Genomic DNA, 23,047 nt, shown 5'->3' with positions numbered 1-23,047 from the left:
AAACCAAAAGCTGTTTTTTTTTAAAACATCAATAAAAGTTATAAATCTCTTGCCAGACTGACCAAAGAGAGAGAAAGAAAGATGATGCAAATTATCACTACAGGAATGAAAGAGAGGATATCACTACAGCCCACTGAGACATTAAAAGGATAAGAGAATACTATAAAACACCCTATGCACACAAATTCAACAACGTAGATAAAAAGGACCAATTCCATGAAAGCCACAAACTACTGAAATGCACCTAACAAGAAATAATTTAACTTGAATAGGCCTATATCAAAAGAAATTGAATGCATAGTAAAAAACTGACAAAAAAGAAACCCCCAAGCCCAGACCCTTTCACCAGGGGAATGCTATCAAACATTTAAAAAAGAAATCACACAAATTTGACACAATCTCTTCCAGAAAACAGAAGGGAACACTTCCCAACTCATTTTATTAAATATAAGGCCAGAATTACCCTGATACTTTAAAAACGAAAGGGGAGAGAAGTAGAAGGGAGTGAAGAAAAGGAAGAAAAAGAAAGAAAGAAAAGAAAGAAAGAAAAAGACATCAATCTTTCCCTAATAGAGAAGAAAAAGAAAAAATACTCAACAAAATATTAGCAAAGTAAATCCAGCAATATATAAAAGAAACAATTCATCACGACCAAGAAGGGCTTATTCCAGGAATGCAAGCCTAGATTGACACTCAAATATCAATGTAATCTACCATATTAACAGGCTAAATTAGACAAACTATATGATTACATCAAATAATGTAGAAAAACATTTGATAAAATCCAACATTTATTCATGACAAAACTCTCAGCAAACTAGAAAAAAGGGAAATTCCTTAACCAGATAAAGGGCATCTTCAAAGAACCTACAGCTATCATCATACTTAATAGTGAAAGACTAAATGCTTTACTCCTAAGATGGAGAATAAGGCAAGATGTCTTTTCTCACTACTCCTATTTAACAATGTGCTGGAAGCCATAGTTAGTGCAATAAGAAAAAGAAATAAAGTGAATATGGATTGGAAAAGAAGATATAAAACTGTCCCTAATTATAGGTAACACGATTTTCTAGGTAGAAAACCCCTAGGAATCTACAAAAACTCCTAAAACAAATAAGTGAGTTTGGTAAAGTTGCAAGATACAAGATCAACATACAAAACTCAAATGTATTTCTAAATATTGACAATGAGCAATAGGATTGAAATTAAATGAGACCTATACATACATATACACATATACACAGACTTATATGTTGAAAACTATAAAATGCTGAGTTTTTAAAAATCAAAGACCTAAATAACTGAAGAGACATACTATGTTCATGGATTGGACAACTTTAGTTAAGTCAGTTCTCCCCAATCTAAGATTTAATACAATTCCAATGAAAATGTTAGCAAGTTTTCTTGTACCTATAAACAAGCCGATTCTAACATTTTTATGGAAAGTCAAAGGATATTAAATACTCAAAACAATTCTGAAAAACAATCAAGTTGGAAGACCCACACTACTGCCCTTGATTTTAAGACTATTCCTATAAAGCAAGAGTAAGAAGTGGGGTTATGGAAAAAGGATAGACAAGTACATTAATGGAACAGAACAGAGAATACAGAAACAGACACACACAAATATGGTCAACTTATTTTTGACAAAGATGCAAAGGCAATTTAATGAAAATGACATAGTGTTTTCAACAAATAGTATCAAAACAAGTGGCCATCTGTATTAACCGTGTTTTTAATTTTCTCTATTTTACAGTATTTTGATATCTTAACAAGCATGCTTGCCAGGGAGAGATTGCTCTTCCCTGGGCTAGCCAATTCTTAGAGACAGCCAAGGGCTCAGTTAGGATCACATCTTTCCTACGCAAACCAACAAGTCCCAAGTCTACGGCCCCAACCATCTTCTTATCTAACTTTTACATACCATGCCAATTATTTTCTCTGCCCTAAATTATCCCAGAGCCAGGTACCAGGCAACTAGAGACCATCCCTATACCTGAAAGTTAACTGGAATTATTCAACTAGCCAATCCTAAACTGTTTACCTTGCCTGCCTTGCCTTTTCTGAGGAAACCACAATAAAAACCCTACTCAGCTTTCTTCTCATTCCTGCTCATGCTTGCCAAACTTGGTATTTCCCTTGTGGCTATGCAATGATTGACATGTCCCCTTCTCTCAGGAAATGTAAATAATAAATTCTTCTTTCAATGGCATTGACCTCTCCATGTCATCTCCATAAGTTATAATCCCATGGGTATAATTTTAATATAACACCTGTAATGCTAAAAATGAAAACCTCAACCTATACCTTACACCTCACACAAAAATTAACTCAAAATGGATCGTATATTTACATAAACAACTACAAAACTTTTAGTAGAAAATATAGGAGAAATAGTTGTGACCATAGGTTACGTGAAGCACTCTTAGATATAAACATGACCCATAAAAGAAACTGATAAATTGGATGCCACTGAAATGAAAACCTTTTTCTCCCTGAAAGACACCACTAAAAGAATAAAAAGAGAAGCTTCAGAATGGGAGAAAATATATGCAAGCTCAACAATAAGCAAACAAACGACTCAGTAAAAAACAAAACAAAACAAAAAAAACAGCCAAAACTACAGCCAAACTACAAACTCAGTATCATTAGTCATTCTGGAAACAGAAATTAAAACCACAATTAGATAACACTACACACCTATTAGAACAGCTAAAATTTAAAAACCACCACCAACTGAAAAATATCAAGGACATAGAACAACTGGAATTCTCAAACACTGCTGGTTAGAATGAAAAATATTATAGCCACTTTGCAAAAACAGTTTGGCAGTTTCTTATAAAGGTAACCGTAATTTAGCATACCAACAAGTAATCCCACTCCTAGGTATTTATCACCCTAGAAATACAAATATTCTTGTATTCATAATCACCCCAAACTGGAAACAATATGAATGTCCAACTAGTGAATGTATAAATCAGTGATACAGTCATATAATGGAATACTACTCAGCAATAAGAAGAAATTAATTGTTGATACGTGCATAACATTGATGAATCTCAAAGTACTTGCCAGGGGTTAGGGGTGGGTAGAGAGTTTGACTATAAAGGGCAACATAAAGGAATTATTTTGAAGTGAAAGAATTGTTCTGAATCCTGATTGTGGTGGTGCTTACATGTATTTATTTGCATTAAAAGTCGTAGACTATACACCAAAAAAAGGGTTTTACATGAAAGTGTTTTACAAAAAACATTTTAAAGAGGTAAATAAAAACACTTGAGGGCAGGATGCTTTGTCTTCAAATAAATCATTGGGTTGAATTTTAATATTTAGTTTACTCAAATTTTGAAGACTTAGATCTCAGAGCACTGAGAATTCATGGGTCAAATCAATTTTGTCTATCAAGCCAAGAAAGACTATGGCTTAGAGGCAATTTCAAACTCTCAGACTTTAGTTTTAATCAAACAAATCATCAATCCAGGGGACAGGGGGGGAGACAGATCAAAAGTAACTCAAACTATATATCACTATGAAAAAATGAAAGTTACTTTTCAAACTCAACATGTTTCATTAGTCTCAGAATTTAAATCCCATAGGAATCATGACTTATCAGGTATCCCTTTCTCTTCTGCAGATACATAGACTTTTTTTCCCCTCCTGCCTTCAAAACATTGAAGAAATTACTTACAGCTTTAAGGGTAAGATCACACTGGAAAACAAGTGTCCGGAGTTGTGTTAAAATTTCTCTTTTGGTATTTTCTAGATCATTTCGTCTTTCTTCAACATTTGTCACACAAGTTTTGTAAAGTTCATTTGCTTCTTCTACCTGCAGGAATATCACAGAAAAAAATAACATTGATTACTACAATTTATGTTTTAGAACAAATACTTATTAAAATTAAGTAATCAAAAAGCTTTTATTCATGAATATTCTGAAATATTGTTTTCCATAGAATATTTCTAAAGATAACAAATAATCTATTTTGGTCAGTGATTCAAGGGCACTTGACTTTAAAGAATAGTCAAGTATGATTTATAATTAGTACATTGTTTGTCTATAAATGTCCATTTCTATTTAAAATCAGCATTTTCTACTTATATTTACCATTTTCCATATAATCTTATAGAATTTGTTTATCAAATTATATTTCATCAATAATACAAAACTTCAGTCTATCCTTGCTATTAAGTGGTGGAATTAGTACATATACACCCACACCCATTTGCCTAAAAGGTGAACTTCCTGAACTATCAAGTAAAAGTATTAAACTACTACTGCCTTCTCTAAGATATTCTTTCACAAACTCCAAAATCCAAGTCTCTTAACTTAGTGGTTCTCAAAGTATAGATCACCACCAGCCACATCAGCATCACCTAGAGACTTGTTAAAACTGTAAACATTCACGGCAGGAGGATTGCCTCAGGCCAGGAATTCAAGACCGGACTGGGCAACATTGGGAGAACCCATCTCTATAAAAAATTTTTAAGAACTAGCCAGGTATGGTGGCTCATGTCTTGAAAGGCTGAGTGGGAGAATTGCTTGAACCCAGGATTTCAAGGTTCCAGTGTGCTATGATTGTGCCATTGCACTCAGGCCTGACAACAGGGGAGATTCTGTCTCAAAAAAGAAAGTAAATTGTCTGGGCCTCACCCTTGACCTACTCAATCAGGAACTTAAGGGGAATGGGCCCAGCAATCTGTTTTGACAAGCCTTCCAGGTGATCCTGACAAATGCTGAAGTGTGAGAACCAAACCCTTAGCAGATTATTATCAATTCAACTTGCAAATAACAAAAAAGATCACTACTTTTTGGAGAGCCTCCTCTTCCAACCTTCGCTTTTTTTCTAGTTGCTTGTTGAGATTTTTTGCTAATCCCCCACTTGAACACAGATGCTCCTCTTCTGCACGAAACATGGAAGATTTTGCTTTTTCATATTCATCCTGACGTTGCATACATAACAGCTTTGCCTTTTTAAGAGCAGTCTCTGTTTCGAGCTACATGGAAAAGAATATTAAACACAGAATACAAAAGAAATCCGACCATACCAATATCTTTAGCATATTTGGCAAGATAGTTAAGATAGTATTTTAGAAACTATAGAGTATAAGGTAGATCATTATATATGCCAGATAATTTCAGATGTTCACAAACAGGTATATGAAATTTCATTATAATACTAACCATTTTATTTTGTTCCTGTTTCCAAAGTTCTTTTATTTCTTTCCTTTGTTTTTCCATTTCATTTTTCCTCCCAAGCAGAGGCTGTCAAGGAAATTTTTAAAAAAGAAAAAAAGCTGTTTTCTAAAGCTGTTATAAAAACATTTGTATTATACATACAATTTAATCTTTACCTGCACAAATTTGTTGGCTTGAAGAGCTGCAATTGTTTGTTGTAAAAGGTGACTGCTCTGTATATCATTAAGAAGAGCATTGGCAAAGAGAGACTGCAGTGGCATAAACTCCTAAAATTTAAAATTGAAAAGTAAATTTTACAATAGAAATGGCACTACAGTTCCAGACACACCACTACTCTTCTTCAAAAACAGCAACTTTAGACTTTTTCCCCCGGAGAAAAATAACTAGTCCTAAATGTGACTATGTGAGAAAAACATTGAATTATAATTATAAAATTAGTTAGTAAAAGTAGTAGCTATCAAGATAGTATTTATATCAAATTGTAAATTTCCTATTTTTTTCATAGTGGACATCTAACTAAATTTAAAGGAATTCTGTCAATAAAAAGATTAGAATTTAAGTACTTTCCTGTATTAACTGATATTGTCTGGTTTTGCAAAGCACTATTAGGAGCTCATCTGAGTTGTCTCTTGTTACAGAACCCTAGAAGTTCACAGAACATTTACCTGTATTCCAATGTTAGTTCTAGTTGCCTCTGCCAGCTTTACAATATTTCTAGAGGACTCCAATTCTGAAAGATCAAAGAAGGTAAAATTAACTTATTTTTCCTCTTCATACTCCAAAATACTTGTAATTCCCCAGTTAAAAAGTGACCACAAATACTAGTGTGCATCATGATACAATGCAGTGATTTTTCTTTTTTTTTTTAAAGAGATGCGGTTTTGCTATGCTGCCTAGGCTAGCCTAGAACTCCTAGGTTCAAGTGATCCTCCCTTCTCAGCCTCTGGAGCAGCTGGAACTACAGGCGCAGGTCACTGCGCCCAGCTCTTAATGCAGTGATTCTTAATTGTAAGTGTTCATCAGAATCAAATGGGAAACTTTTTCAAAATACACTTGCCTAGACCTCACACCTCTCTGAGGGATGGGACCTAGGTTTGTGTATTGTCCCTTTACAGAGCTAGTCAGGTGATTCTGATTAGCATTCTCTATTAAAAACAAATAATATAGTAGAAAGAGCACAGTTTTTGGGTGGATTCTATATTCTTCCAGTTATGCTATATGACCTTAAGCAAATCTGCTGTATGACCTTAGAAAAATCACTGGTCTTATTTGTCTCAGCTGTAAAATGGAGATGACAATCCATTTCTTGCCTATTTTCCAGGGTTTTTGTGAGGAATAAATGAGATAATGGATATGAAAATATTCTGACAACTACAGAACACTCAGGAAATATTAGCTATTGAGATATTTCTTCTATGCTTCCATTGCCTTCTGCTATTACAGCTATTGTTGCTTTTTTCTCCTTTTACCATATTGTCTTATTGCATTTCTTTTTACCCACTAGAGTATGACAGTACTCTAAAGGCAAAGACAGTATTCTATTTGTCTTTGTGTCTCTAGGTCTAGTGGTTGGCCCACCATAAATGTTCAATAAGCATATCTAGCATAATAGTCTTTCCAAGTTTCGAGAAGACAAAATGGATAAGATTTTATTCATTATAATGGAATAGCTACTAATTTGAAATCATATTACTCACAGTCTGTAGACAATGAATTACAAACAATTCAGTTATTACACTCCAAAGTTATTCAGATACTCCAAAGGGCAACTCACCTAAGTTAAGCTTTTTTTCAACCCATGAAACTATGTTCTTGGTATATTTTGACCAAGTTTTTGCATATGACAAAGCCAATTCTATAGAGTTAGTGTTCTTTAGCAGCATGCTGTCTAGTTCTATAGGAGAAAAATTTCCTGAAAACAAAAACATCAAGGTAAATATATGTTAAATATGATCACATAATAACTCTACACAAAGAAGCACTCAGATCCTAAGATGTTCTTCAATAAAAACTAGTTTAAAAAAATACTAGTGACAAATTTAGAATTAAAGGGTCAAGTTTAAACTTAAAATGGTTTCAAACCCTAAGGTATTTTTATCTTAATATGTATTTATACTATTCATCAAGTTATAAGCTTTATATCATACAATCCTTGGTCAGTCTATATTATTACATTATCTTCTCTAGTAGGTTTTTTCCCTTAAGTTTTATATGTAAAACTTGTGTATCAGTTTGCATTAAAAACAAATACACTAGGTTACTAAGCAAGAAGAGATTATGTAATCCACAACATTTATCGAAAGTAACTGCAAAACAGTTTGACATAAGTTTTAAGTACCTGGGGCATTATCTTTTTCATTGGATGAATCCACCGATTCCACAGAAACGTTTTCAAAAGACTTACAACATGCAAGAAGACAAATTTAAGATTAGAGCAGAAGACAACAAATCTTTGCTTCAGAAATTTTTCACTCTAATTTGTTACTATGGCAGAATTCTTGCTGAAGAATTTCAAGTATTTAAAACTCAAAAGGCCTGAGAAGTCTGTTTAAATGCCAGAACACTTTATAAGAATTACATAGCTTTTTATAACAGCAGTTCTTAAGATCTAAGAATGAACAACCTCATTATTTACAAACAGCATTAGTTAACATTAACAAATCCATGCAGAACTTTAAATTCTGCAGATCCCCAAAATATAAAGCAAGAAGTTAAACAGAAGACATAAATCTACCTCTTTCAGCTGTCTTTTACCATCTTACTATATAATAAGCATGTCTCTGAAAGTCTATTAGCTTAGCACAGAACTTTCTCTCTGTGATGATGGAAATGCTTCATATCTATATTGTCCACTACAGTGGCTACTAGCTACATATAGTGATTGGAACATTTAAAAAGTGGCTAGTGTGACTAGGAAGTGAATTTTTATTTTATTTTATTATTAAGTTAAATTTAAAGAACTATATGTGGTTAGTGGCTACCTTATTGGACTATCCTGGAAAATACCAACTACCAAAATTGGGAGATCCTGAACAAATTTGATCTATTTAGTTAGGCAATACAGTGTATGCAGGGATTCAATGCAAAATGGATCAAAGAGACCTGGGTCTGAAGTCCAGCTCTATTACTACCTGCATGATACTGGGCTACAATAAGCCCACCTAACTTTAGTTTGCCCTTCTGTAAAAGGAGGATAATGATATTACTTCCACAAGGCTGTTTTAAGATGATGTAGGCTTAGCACAATACCTGGTACATAGTAACCACTATTAAATAAATTGCAGCTATTATTTTCGAAGGGTCTTTTTTAAAACCCTTCATCAAAGTAATTTTATTATTAGCATAATATATTATCATGGGCTTTTGTTATTCCAATCTCTAGGGTAAATCAAAAACTTCAAAAAAGGAAAACAAGGTGCAAAAGAAAAAAAGAAAAAAGTATTTTCCTATTAAGAATTAGTAAAATATGTGTGCACAATAGAAGGACAGGAAATATGGTTCACATCTAAAATTGAAATTGTTCAGAGCTTTGCCACAAAGATAAAATGTTTTATTATCTTCTGAAGTAGCAGCAACAGTTTGAAAAAATAAAATTGAGGAAGAATCATAAGTAATAGCAAAATATTTAGAGATCTTAAAACTCTCCATCATTATCCTTCATCAATGTATGGCTTCAGAAATAGTCATAATTTTTTGTAATATTGTAGTATATATAACAAATGCCTTAAGTAGTTATTCATATTTTGTATCATTTTAAGAAATACCTGAAATTTTTATATTATTTTGATATAATACAAGTACTTGGCACATTTCCAAATATTTGTTGAAATCCTTTTTAGGTCTGATCATCCTTAACAGGAAATGATCAATACATGTCCCTGATGCAGTTTATTTACATATCTTGCATTCAGTAAAAAAAATTCAGTTAACTGAAAATACTACCACTACTATAAATCTTTAAAACAATATTCTCCATACATTTCCCATGTTCTATTAGTGCATGGCAATTTTTCTTCCAATTGGAAATCAGAACCCCAATCCTGTGAGATACTTAAAGTAACGTTCTTAGGGAGAACTAAGAACTATAGGACTGACAACAAGTGTTTGACGGTAATAAACATAAACTGTACGATGTGTGAGAAGATTAACATCCTCTTTACTTCTTGCATTATTTTTCTAAGTTTTCACCAGTTTTTAAGATCTATGTCAATGTTAGAAGGTAAAAATGGTTAAGAATTACTTATTAAAATTTTGGACCATATGACACATAGATTCATTACATAAGATGCTATAAAATTATCAGATATGTTCTTTTAACATGATAGTCCCACTTAAAAAGTATAACTAAATTATTGTTCCAGAAATGGATCATAAATTATATTTAAAATGAAGTGGTCTGTTTTTCTTATTATAATATGGTAATTTCTAAACTCAAAAACTACTGAAGAGTAGTGCTGAGATTAACATTAGGAAATAATTAAAATATTAATTTAAAAATATTAAAGGCTTTGCTTTCACAGAAACAGCTTACCTTACTTTCCCGAGAAACAGGCAGTCGCAATAATGAATCATTGCCTACATCTCCCATAAGGAAGTTTGTAAGGCTATCCAGTGAAGTTAAAAACAGAAACAGACAGACAAGTTATTACACTTCTTTGTCACAGGCTTTGCATTCAACATGTCATCTAAAATAATTTTTTAAGAATCTTAGAAATAAACTCCTAGGAATCTATTCACATAAAACACAAACACAGTCACTTGCAAATGGATATTGCTTCTATAAATAGCCATAAAGACACCTCTAAATATAGTTATTAAGCAATATAGAATGTAGCTTTTCCAAAGTTATGATAATATTTTATACTGATTAACATTTTGTCATGTATCTTACTGGATTATGCAACATATCCTAAGACACCTAGGCCCATGTACTTTAAATGACAATCTACTTACATATTCCCAAAAGTAAATGCCAAAGTTTCAACAGAAGAAAACACTTCTCGGAAGAGATCGTTTTTGTTTTCTTCATTAACTTCTGTGAAGTTCACAGCTATAGGGAAAGGTTGGTTACAATAAGTGAGGGAGAAAATATTTTAAACTGGATTTATATAAAATCATTTAATTCTTTAAAAATTCACCATACTTCAAGAAACATTAGAAGATTTAGAAACTGAAAAGCCTAATATGTAAAATGGATATGATGTTCAAGTTCTTCATTATGAAAATCATACAAAAGAATCTGCTTGCATAAAAGTATGAATAGCTGGCATTCCAAACTGACTACTCCATGTATTACACAATTTGACACATCTAAAAAGTGACTCAATGTGAAATCAATCAATCTTGCAGTCACAGAGTCCATGTTAACACCAGATCTCTCCTATTAAGAGTGTTCTGCGCTATTTTCTCTTGCTTACTGTTTTCTGGCATTTTTAAAAACAGCTAAACACACTGTGGCTCACTTGAAGTCAATATGAAGTACATTTTTTACTATGAATTATCAACAATTGAAGTCATATATACATTTGACATAGCATAAAACCTAAAACAAAGCATATCACATTTTTAAAAACCTAGTACTTTAGAAAATTTAAATTCCTATTTATAGCCTTATTTCCTATTCTGAGACTCTTGAGCTCTGAGGTCCATGTTAACTGACATACAGCTCACTGCTTTTGTTTACAATAGAGATATTCCAACGTTTTGCATTTTGTTAAAGCAAATTATGAAACAGAACTGGAAAACGTTTCTTATATTAACTTCTTCTATATGTACTCTTGTTAAAAACCCAAACACAGTATACCAAGAAAAAGGAACGTAGAATTGGTAATTTTTAAGGAACCCATACTATTCAGGCTGGGCATAAGGAACAACAGGTTCCCTGTATCCCACCCTCCCTAGTATCCTTGCCAATAAAGGGAAGGTAGAGAAACCATGTAAAGAGGAAAGCAACCTCTGCTTTAAAACAGAGTTGTTTTTAATCTTGGCTGTATATCAGAATTACCTGGGGGGTTTTAAAAACAAAGTCTGGGTCCCACCACCAAAGATTCAGATTTCACAGGTCTGTGGTGAAGCGCAGATATTTTTTAAAAGCTCTCCCAGGTGATTCTAATGTAAAACTAGGGTTGGAAAGAATACCTAGGTATGAATGAATTAAACCTCAAGCCTATAAAGCCCATGAAATCATAACCAAAATTATATATGCATAAGCCTTTGTAGAGGTGGCATTGGGGGCAGCAGGGTAGGCTAAGGTCCATATCTTTCATCGGATTCTTCTACATATCCCTGATACAAACAAAATTAAAAACTTAAGAACCACTGTAAATAATTTTTAAATATTCTTGGACTTCCACTCTGGCCAAGATAGAGAAACAGGTTATACTTCTGCCTGAAACAACTAAAAGAAATCCATATAAAATATAAGAAACAATATTTTTCAAGACATTGGATATCAGGCAACAAAAGAGAGTAATCCCTGACAGACAAGAAACCAACCATGGTAATCTCTACAATTGCTCGTTTACTGCCAGATATCACACAAAGCACATTTCTGAGCAAAGGATATTATCAGGGATAAAAAAGAACATTTCAAGGCCGGGCACGGTGGCTCACGCCTGTAATCCTAGCACTCTGGGAGGCCGAGGCGGGCGGATCATTCTGAGCTCAGGAGTTCGAGATCAGCCTGAGCAAGAGTGAGACCCCGTCTCTACCAAAAAATGGAAAGAAATTAATTGGACAGCTAAAAATATATGTAGAAAAAATTAGCCGGGCATGGTGGCGCATGCCTGTGGTCCCAGCTACTCGGGAGGCTGAGACAGTAGGATTGCTTGAGCCCAGGAGTTTGAGGTTGCTGTGAGCTAGGCTGACGGCACGGCACTCACTCTAGCCAGGGCAACAGAGTGAGACTCTGTCTCAAAAAAAAAAAAAAAAAAAAAAGAACATTTCATAATTATGAAGGAGTCAATTCATCGGGACGACATAACAATTCTATACATATATATATGCACCTAATAAACAGAGCTTCCAAATGCATGCAGCAAAAATTGACAGAACTGCAACAAGAAACAGGCAAATTCATAGTTATAACCAGAGATTTCAATAATCCTTCCTAATAACTGACAGAACATGTAGATGGAAAATTAAGTAAAGATAGGGAAGATTTGAACAATACTATCAACCACCTTGACAAGACAGACATTTACGGAATGTTCTACCCAACAACAGCGAAGCATATGTTCTTTTCAAATACACACTGAATATTTACCAAGATAGACTACATTACGGGCCACAAACCGAGTCTCAAATTTAAAAGGATTCAAACCAGGCAAAATATGTTCGGTGGCTATATGGAATTAAATCAGAAACAAATAACAGAAGGATCTCTGGAAAATCCCCAAATATTTGGAAACTAAATAACACACTTCTAAATAACCCATGGGTCAAGCAGAAAAAGGGAAATTGGAAAGTATTTTGAACAGAATATAAATGAAAACATAACAGACTTTGTGAAGCGGGGGCCAGGAGGTACAGGCAAAAGGGAAGAATTACAAAGGGGCGTGCAATATCTTGATTATGATGTTTCACAAGAGTATGCATATGTCAGAATTTATCAGATTGTACTCTATATGTACAGTTTATGGAATATCAGTTGTACCTCAATAAAGCTCTTTTTAAAAAATTCCTTGGAAAGTAGACTTTAATAATTTATAACATAATACTATCAAAAATGTAAACCCTACTCATGTTTCCTAGCTTTAACCTGTTAGATTTTAAAGAAAAAAAAAACCTTATAACACTATCCAAAATTCTATAATTATTCTTTTTTATAAATACACTTTTCTCATGGCACTAAACATGACTGGGAGCTTAAAAAATAGTAGTTACACAATAATTGTGAGTAGTGAAAAGACAATTAGTTCAACCATCTTCCTTCCTTGTCTTCATCCCTACTGGAAGTTATAGCCATCTAATGAAAATTCCTATTACTGGTTTGCCTCTGCTTCAAAACAGCCCTATGGTTCTAATGTCCTTCTCCTTTTTGCTATTGCTCAGTGTTTCAAAGAAAAGTCTTTTGTTCCGGTCCCCATGATAAATCTTCCTACTCTTTCCTATAGTCTCCAAAACCCTACACCAATTTTACTCCTCATAGCCTCAATAGCTCCCATTCAATTGATAGTTTTTTCTTATGCTACTAACATACTCAATCTTTCATTTGTGAAAAAATGTTCATTTTACCATATTTCTTCCTAAAGCTACCATCCAATCTAATTTACCATTTCTTCACAGCCAAACCTCTATAAATAAGTCATGCCATGGCCTGTACTGCCTTCCTTCCCAAGTTAATCTTGAAATCACCAAGATGTGGCTTTTCACCCAACTTAAAGGTTATCAAGGGTTAGAAAACTTGTTCTGTAAAGGGCCAGGTAGTAAATATTTTAGGCTTTTCAAGCTATACAGTCTGTTGCAACTACTCAACTCTGTTGAAAGGAGCCAAAGATGATCACAAATGAGTAAGAGTAGCCATGTTCCAATAAAACTTTATTTACAAAAACACACAGCAGGCCAGATTTGGCCCATAAGCCCTAGTTTGTCAACCCCTGGTTAAGAGGATGGGTTCCAAAGCCAGTCTGCCCAGGTTAAATCCTAACTCTGTCACTTACTATGTTACACAACTTAACTCCACTGTGCCTTGGTTTCCTCACTTATAAAATAGGAATAATAATTATGTACTTTGAGATCATGAAGATTAAATGAACTTAGAACAGAACTTGTTACATGGAAAATGCTCAGTAGATGTCAGCTATAATTTTCATGTAATCACTGAACAACACTGTCAATAATAATCTCCTATAGTCAAAATTGAAGGCCTTTTTTATTCTGTCTTCACCCTACTTGACTTTTCTGCAAGTTTCAACAACTCTACTGCTTAATATATATGCAATCGTGGACAAATCTCTCTCTATGCCCCTATCTGCAAAATGGGAGCTGATATAACAATAGTATTGACCTCAAAAAGCTGTTGTGAGGATTAAATGGGATAATACATATAAAAGAGTTTAACAGTGTCTGACACACAGTATGTCTTCAATGTTAGCTATAATACTACAAATACCAACCTCTTCCTTCCATCTTAAAGTATTCTGCTCTCTTAGAAGCAATGTTACTGTAAATGGAATAAGTAAGGCTTTGGAGTTTCAGACCTGAATTCAAATCTGGTCTCTACCACTTTGTGTGTTACTTTGAATACATTACCTACCTCAATTTCTTCATAAGCAAAATGGCATATTATTGAGAGCAATGACTGAGGAAAAAAATGTAAAGCACCTACAGTTCTTGATATTCAGTAAATATGAACTCCCCCCCTCAGTTCTTTAGCTATCTGTGGACAATTTGTACTTCACAGAGTCTTCCCTATTGAGCCTACAGTTATCTTGGCTTTCTTCTCTATGTATTATCCCCACAGAACCTAATTCACTTCCATACCTTCGAGGGAACGATTTTCTAAATGGTCTAGTTTTAACCCCTGAGCTCCAGACCCACATTGTTAATAGTCTGTTTGACATGTTTCTCTACTTCCTACTTGCTCTTTTCCATACACTCCCTTGCTCATTAGCTTCACTCAAAATACCTCTAAAATATTTTTCTTCCATTCCATTCCCATTGCCACTTACTTAGTTCAAAAGTTCACATTTTACCTCTAGTCTGAACAATTTAACAACCCGCTAATTGGTGTCTCTGTCTCTACTCTCTCTCTTCCCTCTATTAGCAGTTCTTCAAAATCTCATCAAAAGGTTGCTTAAGGTTGAAACAACTGTCTTACCTGGGCTCCCTACTGAGCCACAACACTTCGCCCTAAGACAAGTTTAGTATCTCTTTAAGAAATCACATGAATAGCTTTTATATATACAACCTCTTAGAGCAGCAACTTTCAAACTTTTTTGATCACAGCCTTCAGAAAGAAATAAATATAACATCACAACCAAGTATACCATACACACGTAACAATAAGTTATATAACACCTATGGTTTCTGAAACATATTTAAGTCATACACTGAGTGCTGCATTTTCCTGATTTATTTTTTCTATTCTTTCATATTTTAAAAATGCTGGTCACAATCCACTAACTTGATGTCATGAGTCAGGGCCCATGGTTTGCAAACCACTGAACTAAAAGATATAATGGTAGAAAAGCCACTGTTTGCATGAAAAGGAAAAAAAAAAAAGAACAAAATATGTAGGGGCAAAAAACAACAAAGCTATAAGACCTACATAATGAAAACTAAGTTGCTTCTGAGGAACACAAAAGACAACTTGAAGAAATGAAGGACATACTACATTCTCAAATTGAAATGCTAAATATCTAAATTCTCCTTAATCTATAAATTTAACTCAAATCCAATAGACGTTTTTTGGATAGTTGAATAGACAAGCCAATTCAAAAATCCTAGTGGAAAAATAAAATTCTAAACAAAAAGAGAGATGGCTTGGGAATGATAAATAGTTAAAAAAATAATTTTAAAAAGAGGCCAGGCACAATGGCTCATGCCTGCAATCCTAACACTCTGGGAGACTGAGGTGGGAAGATCGCTTGAGCTTAGGAGTCTGAAACCAGCCTGAGCAAGAATGAGACCCTGTCTCTACTAAAAATAGAAAAAATTAGCTGGGCATGGTGGCGCATGCCTGTAGTCGCAGCTACTTGGAAGGCTGAGGCAGGAGGATCGCTGGAGCCCAGGAGTTTGAGGTTGCTGTGAGCTAGGCTGATGCCACCACACTCTAGGCTGGGCAACATAGCAAAAAAAAAAAAAAAAAAAAAAGGAAAGAGGAGCTACCTCTACCAAATACTAAAGCATACTATAAAACTACAATAAAAATAGTGTAGTACTGGCACATGACTGAACAAATCAATGGAACAGAACAAGGTCTGGAAATAGATATAAATATATGTGAGAATTCAGTGTATTTATGATAAAGTGACATCTCAGTGGAGAAAAGATGAATTAATAAATTAGCTAGACACCTAGATACTTTAGAATGTCCCAAAGACTTAAATTTAACAAATGATACCATCTACATCAGAAGAAAAAACACTGGAGAATTCTATTACAATCTCAGAGAAGAGAAGTCTTTCCTAACACCTAAAAACCAAAAACCATAAAAAGGACTAAAAAATTTTAATGCAAAAAGAAATCAAACGATAAAAAAACAAAGAAAATTTCCAATTTATATCAAAGATTAAGGGCTAATTTAACTTATACAAAGTTTCTACAAATCAATACTACAAAATGACCAACTCCCAAGAGAAAAGCAGATAAAAGGTCAATTCACAAAAAAGGATGTACAAATGGCTTTGAAACAAACAAAAAGATACTCAGCTGCACTCAAAATGAGGGAAACGCAAATCAAATATACACTGAGATACCACTTTTCACTATTAGACTGGATAACAAAACTTTGTAACGAGCTCTGTTGGCAAAGTGCAGGAAACCAACCTCTTCGTCACTCCTATCAGAAGGGCAAAATCTCTACAGAGGGTATTTGGCAATATCAAAAAATATAAACACACATGTTCGCTGATCCAGCAATTGCCCATCTAAGAATTTCAAGGCTATTTATTGAACTACTGTTTGTAATAGAAAAAAACCTGGAAACAATCCAAATATCTATTAGTAGTGAACTGGTTAAATAAATTATAGTACATCAATATAATGGATTACCATACAGCTTTGAAAAAACAACAACAAAAGAATAAGGAAATCCTTTATGTGCATGTAACTCAGAATAATGAACAAGAACTAGAACACAACCATTTGTGTAAAAGGAGGTTATATATGCGAAATGTATTTCAGGAAAGGTACATAAGAAACCAGTAATAGTTGTTGCTTATCTAGGGAAAGGAATGGGCGGCTAATGGTCAGAGGTGGGAAAGAAACTTCACGGTTGAATACCCTTTTATACTATTTGCATTTTGAATGTGAATGAGCTTCATTTTGAAAAAATTAAGTTTGTAAAACAGAAACATAAGGTTTCTACAATTCTGGAGGTGTAATTAAGGCTTATTTTTCTTTTTTATGTATCAATTTTTAAATATAGGGCAAAATATAGATCATGAAAAACCTAAAGGGTTATTTTCATTTATAATACAAATAAGATCGGCATAATTGAAAATAATGAAAACAAAAATACTAAGTACATAATAAATTACTGAGTTCTCAAGATGTCTTTATCTGCTTCAAAAATAGGCTGTATCTCTCTTACCATATGGCAAATATTTTGTCAGAGTGAACTTCCTGCTTAGAAACAGGAGGAGACACAGGAAAGACAAATCACTACTAGAATGAATGCGGAAAAGCTAAGGATTGTTCTTTTAAAGTTATTAAAAGGTAAATTCCACATTTAAAATAAAAGGAGCTAAAGATTCCAATTTCTCATTTCTTATGCATAGGAAGTGAATAGACTTCATACATGCAAACTTGTGGTAACACAAACAAGAATATACATCCCTGATTCTAAAGTTATTCTGTATATGCTTTTTCGAATAGTTTAGTAAACATGAAAACTGCATTTGACAGTTAGACCTCTAAAGCAAGTCAAATGCTCAGGTCACTGTTGTTTTTTAAATGTAATTAGGGGTTCAGAATAAATGATGTTAACGATCTCCATATTCCTGACAGCTTTCTGATCCTACCATACAACAGTTTTCCTAAATTTTCCTCTCTAAAATAGAGACAATAGTGTATATTTATAGGGGTTTTTTTGGTAAAAATTAAAGCATGCGAAGCACTTAGACTGGCATAGAACAGACATCCAAAAATGGTTTCTATCTTCCCTCTGCCTTTTGAGGTTTTGAAAACTAAATGACCATTAAATGAAAGAATTAAATTAAATTAAATTAAATTAAGCTCTGATTTGACCTTAATTTTTCAGATCACCAAATATTTTTCACTTGAGGTACTGATGATATTTTTAGGTGGCCTCAACAGTAAGAGTTGGGGCAGGGAAGGAGGTTTTATTTAAAAACATATAAATTTACCCAAAGAAAACATAATATTTAAAGTGTTCTAGTCTCGTGGAGTCCTAATGAAAATAAGTTTCCCAACAACAAAATAATCTTCTCCTTTTAAATGTTATACACAAAAGTAAAATAGTTAACAATAATCCCAAGTGTAAAGACAGTCATAGTGGGAAATAATATTCAAAAGATTGCTTTACCTCAAAGATAAAAAGATTTTCAAGGTAGCTGAGAGACCACTCTCTTCAAGTCTGTTTCTGGAATGTGGACATCAACTATACGCAGGCACACTCCTTCCCCAGGACATCCTGACTGCACACAATAGCTACTGACAACAATGGAACTAGGTCGCTATTTCCAAGCATGGAAATTTTACTATCTATAGACACAAATTTCCCTATCTAAGTAAAGTTAAATGGCACTTGTAAACAATCTATTTAAAAACAAACTTGGTTACTAAGCACATTTTTAAAAGTTACTATCTACGTTTCTCATTTAAAATCTTCTACATTTTTTCCAGTGCCTGAAATACAGAAAAAAAGCAACCACACAAACACAATAAACCTATGTCAAAAAAGTGGTGGGGTGTGTGTATGCAGAAAGGGTTCCTTAAATATACGGACTATTTTTTATAGACAAGGTTTTTATTTACTCTTCCTGCCTCATCCCTTGATACTTGCCCTTTGCCCTCTCCAAATATGAGCGTGTTCACCAATCTCATCATGTTCTTTACGTCCAGAGTTCTTGTACAAGAGGCCTATATCACAGCCCCACATCCCCTTCCACCCCAGCCCAGTTAATGCCTACTTGACCTTTGAGACCCAGGACAGGTAACCCTTTTCCCCAGTGAAGTCTTTCTTTTCCCTCCCCCAACCTAGGCTCCTCACTCTGTGCTTCCACGGAGCCTGTGCATACCTGTAGTAGATAACTGACCACAGGATTGCTGTTAACCTTGTCTGTCTCTAACTCTACTACTTTACTGCTACCCAAAGGTCACTTTTTGTAGTTGCATTACTTGAATTCATTTTACCTTATCAGTGGCATTTAACACTGATGATCACTTCTTAAAATCTTGTACTTTTTAAATTCCATGATACCTCTTTCCAGATCATCTCCCCTACCTGTTAGGTATTTCTCCAGTTACTCCCTCTATCTTCTCTCTGTCCCTGGGATCTCTTATCAGTCCTCTATTTATTCTGCACACACTGAGTTGGTATCACTCTTTTCCACCACCTGCACATCAACAACTCCCAAGGCCACATCTTCAACTCCAAACTTCTCCTTAACCCCTAACATTCGACCTGTCTTATGATTTGTCAACTAGACAAAACAGATCACATTCTATCACTATAATACCCCAGCTTCTGCCTTAGATCAACCCTTCAACCCTCATCTAGCCCATTATTCCTAACAATCTCCTAATTGATTTCCCTGCCTCCAGGCTCATTTCTTCTCAAACACTCCCTTCACTCTCAATCTTTTGTATATATTACAGACCAGAATAATTTTAACAATTTTGAGTAGCAATCATTTCATCAGAGGATAATGTCCCAATGCTTGATTGTAAGTTTTAGCACATATTTGCTATACACACACGATAAACTTATTAATATTTTACAATTTTAATTTCATTTTCACATTTTAAAATAAGGTCCCAATTAAGCCTTCTTTTTCTCCATTTGGTTCCCTCCTTTAAGTGGAGTCACTACAAATGGACCATTTTCCAACATCAATTGTTCTCACATAACAAAGACTTCTTGTACACTAATAAACCATCTCAAATGAGCACGCACTCATTCATAAAATTCAAATTTTAAACATCAGCTGTTTGGAGGTATACCTAACTCCTTATTGACATACATCACACAAATGCCATGAGCAGAAATGGCCATATAGTCATTATGGACCAAAATGTATCACCTGGATACTTTTTATCCACAGCAAGTCACTGGTCATATATCTTCCTTACCTTTCACTTTTGCAGTAAGCATTTCTGCAGCATTCTGAAGATCAACAGAATTGAGGTTCTCATGTTTATTCATTATAAACTTTAAAACACGTAGAAGTTCATCCAGACGTATATGAATGACCTCTTTAAAACAGTCTTAAAAAGAAAAAAAAGTTTTTAATTTATTTCCAAAACAAAGTTCTAAGAATTTAAACCACAAAAGATCATTTGAAGCACATTTCATGTAGAAGCACTGGTGCCACAATTTCTGCCTACTACATAACTCACTTCTGTTTTCATAATTGCAATTACATACAATTTATATAGCCTTCAGAAACATCCATAGTCATTTTGATTCATTAAGGATTTCAAAGGCTCTCACAGTTACGATCAATTTAGCACTATCTTTTTCAGTTTTCTCATTATAAATATGCTCTCCAGATTTCTCTTGAGGCAACTTTATAAGGTAAGTTTTTCTTACAGTTTTTACTATCATACACTTTCTAATATCTATGGTAACAGAGTTAAAAGCTCTACAAAATCTGACATATTAACCAATATTAAAAAAAAACATATGTTAAGTTTCCTCATTAGAATTGATTCTTTGCATCAAGTAATTATCAGTTATTGGAAACCAGTAACTCAGAGGCATAAAGACCATCATTTTAAAAAATTTAAAAAATTTTAAAAATTGTGATATAATTTACATATGACAAAATGCACAGATCTTCAATAAATTTTTATATTTTCCAGAAAAACTAAATTAGTTGCTAATGATGAAAAATTGGGAGATCATACAAAAATTCCAGATTTCTGTCTACTCTTGAAAAATCAAGATCTATTAAACCAGGCCTGCCTTCCTCTTTGGCTGCTCTCTTAGAAGCGTGTTCCTTCTCAGTACCCACTCTTCTACCCGCAGCCTACCCTGCTCATTATACCATCTCTGGTTAGAAAGATACCGAGTTCTACAATCCCTGTAAATAAGGTGACTATATAATTTCTCATCCAAACCAAAATATTTTCATGAGAAGAGGGATGCTGCTCATAATCATGATAGCACACCAAGCATATTCCAAGATCTTCATCCCAGGCAAACCAGAAAGTATAATCACCCTACCTTTAAAACCCCTTAAGTAATCCTCAAAAGTCTGAAAAGATAACCATCTTACAATTCTTCTATATAATTTTTTCTTTCTGTAATCTTACACAGTGCTAGTGTTTAATAATAGTTAATATTTATTAAGTGCTTATTATGTCCTAGGCACTGTTAAAAACAAAGGGTATCATCTCATTTAATGTTCACATCAATCTTATTAGAAAATCTAAAAATCTCCATTGTACAGATGAGAAAATTGAGGCACACCTAACTTTATCACTTTATTAAACTGTGGAGCTAGAATTTGAACCCAGGGAGTTTAATTCTGGAATCCCTGCTTTCAATGTTATACTGTCTTCCTACTGGAATAGTTTAAAAAACAAAAAAACATTAAAAAAATACTGTATAGTATCATTTTATGATCACATAAATTATCACTTTTTCAGAAATGGTAAAAGACAATCACCAGAGAGAAAAACTATATATAGGATAAAAAAAAATTCTACCAACATCCATCAAATATTCCATTAACAGCATTACTGAGAGAAAAGTATAGGGTGAGAGGAGTGGGCCAGGTGAGAGCAAGGTGAGAGCTGGGTATATCAGGACAAAGAGCATTCCAGGGAGAGGCAGAGAAGAGTAGTCCAGGTAGTGCTGAAAACACAGAGAACACAGTGCCTTCCAGGAGAAAATCAGATTCATTCATCCAACAAATTGTACTGACAGGAAAAGAAATACAAGAGAACAGATACCAGCCTAAGTAACTCTGGAAATCAGTAGAATCTGTAAGACTAAAAGCAAAGAAAATACACACTAAGTATGCCACTCTAGTTGAAAAAGTTTTTTCAGTGGAGCTTTGGGTTAACAATTTTGATACTGCTATTCACGGATACTGAAACTGAACAGTTGAGTAAATGGATGGGGAATAGTGGGAGCCAGGTATCTCACTGTTGGAGTAGAAATATAAAAAAAAGCAGAGGGAGGGGGCAATAATGATCCACATTAAAATGATGGATTAAAGTTGTAAGAACTTACGGTTAGCTTAATATAGATACAGATGACTACATATAGAAAAATTTATAAATGTGTGTACACATAGGTGGGTTAGTATATATACATATATTCTTTTCTCTGTCAGCTGAGAGGGCCTCAAAGAAATGATACCTCAGTAGCAATGAGCGTAACTTTAGCACCCATATCTTCATTTCTAATACCACTCTCCAATAAAAGTAACCAGGGCTCCTTGGAGAAATGGCTGATTCTAGGACTGGGACAGAAAATGTACAAGATGAGTCAGGAGCATCTTGTAGTGACAGAAAGTAAGGAAGAGCTTAAAAAACAAAAACAAATCCAGAGTGGAGAGGGTATATATCAAAGGTGCACAGGAACCAAGTGAAAAAGTTCCCACTGGCCAATGCTGGAACAATTTGAACAACAAATGAATAAAGTAGTATTGGATTATAACCTAAAGTATAAAACAAATATCCGTGAGTCCATACTGATATAAATGATTGAATAAATTAATAAATAAGGGAAAAGGAAACCTCTAAAAGAATTCTAAATTATTTGTGCAGGTACTGTGCCCTCAAAGAGGTGAAGCGTAATTCCCTTAAGTATGAGCTATGTAGAGATTTCTTCCAAAGAGTATAATATGGAAGGGAATACCAAAAGAGTAACTTTACAGTGGAGAAACTCAACAAACACTACTTAAGACAGGTGATCAGGTCAACACCAACAGTGATAAATCATGTTCACAGTAACTATCCTTAAAATGTGATGTGATAAAAATGACACTT

At 34.0% G+C, this 23,047-nt stretch overlaps 1 protein-coding gene across 1 annotated transcript in view; it reads right to left on the bottom strand.

The window, feature by feature from the left end:
* The window catches only part of ARHGAP29 (Rho GTPase activating protein 29), a 79,918-nt gene that overhangs the window by 24,414 nt on the left and 32,457 nt on the right, over positions 1-23,047 (bottom strand). Inside the window, exons 3-12 of the mRNA XM_012661195.1 lie at positions 20,177-20,311; positions 10,151-10,247; positions 9,729-9,801; positions 7,536-7,596; positions 6,972-7,109; positions 5,863-5,927; positions 5,353-5,463; positions 5,183-5,263; positions 4,807-4,995; positions 3,689-3,826 (exon numbers count right to left, since the gene is read on the bottom strand). Of these exons, the coding sequence (XP_012516649.1) occupies positions 3,689-3,826; positions 4,807-4,995; positions 5,183-5,263; positions 5,353-5,463; positions 5,863-5,927; positions 6,972-7,109; positions 7,536-7,596; positions 9,729-9,801; positions 10,151-10,247; positions 20,177-20,311 (1,088 nt within the window). The remainder of the gene's footprint in view (positions 1-3,688; positions 3,827-4,806; positions 4,996-5,182; positions 5,264-5,352; positions 5,464-5,862; positions 5,928-6,971; positions 7,110-7,535; positions 7,597-9,728; positions 9,802-10,150; positions 10,248-20,176; positions 20,312-23,047) is intronic.

The sequence above is a fragment of the Propithecus coquereli genome, unplaced genomic scaffold (assembly GCF_000956105.1).
Source record: "Propithecus coquereli isolate 6110/MARCELLA unplaced genomic scaffold, Pcoq_1.0 Scaffold7, whole genome shotgun sequence".
NCBI lineage: Eukaryota > Metazoa > Chordata > Mammalia > Primates > Indriidae > Propithecus > Propithecus coquereli.
The sequence above is the reverse complement of the archived record's forward strand: the minus strand, read 5'-3'. Positions and strand labels throughout refer to the sequence as shown.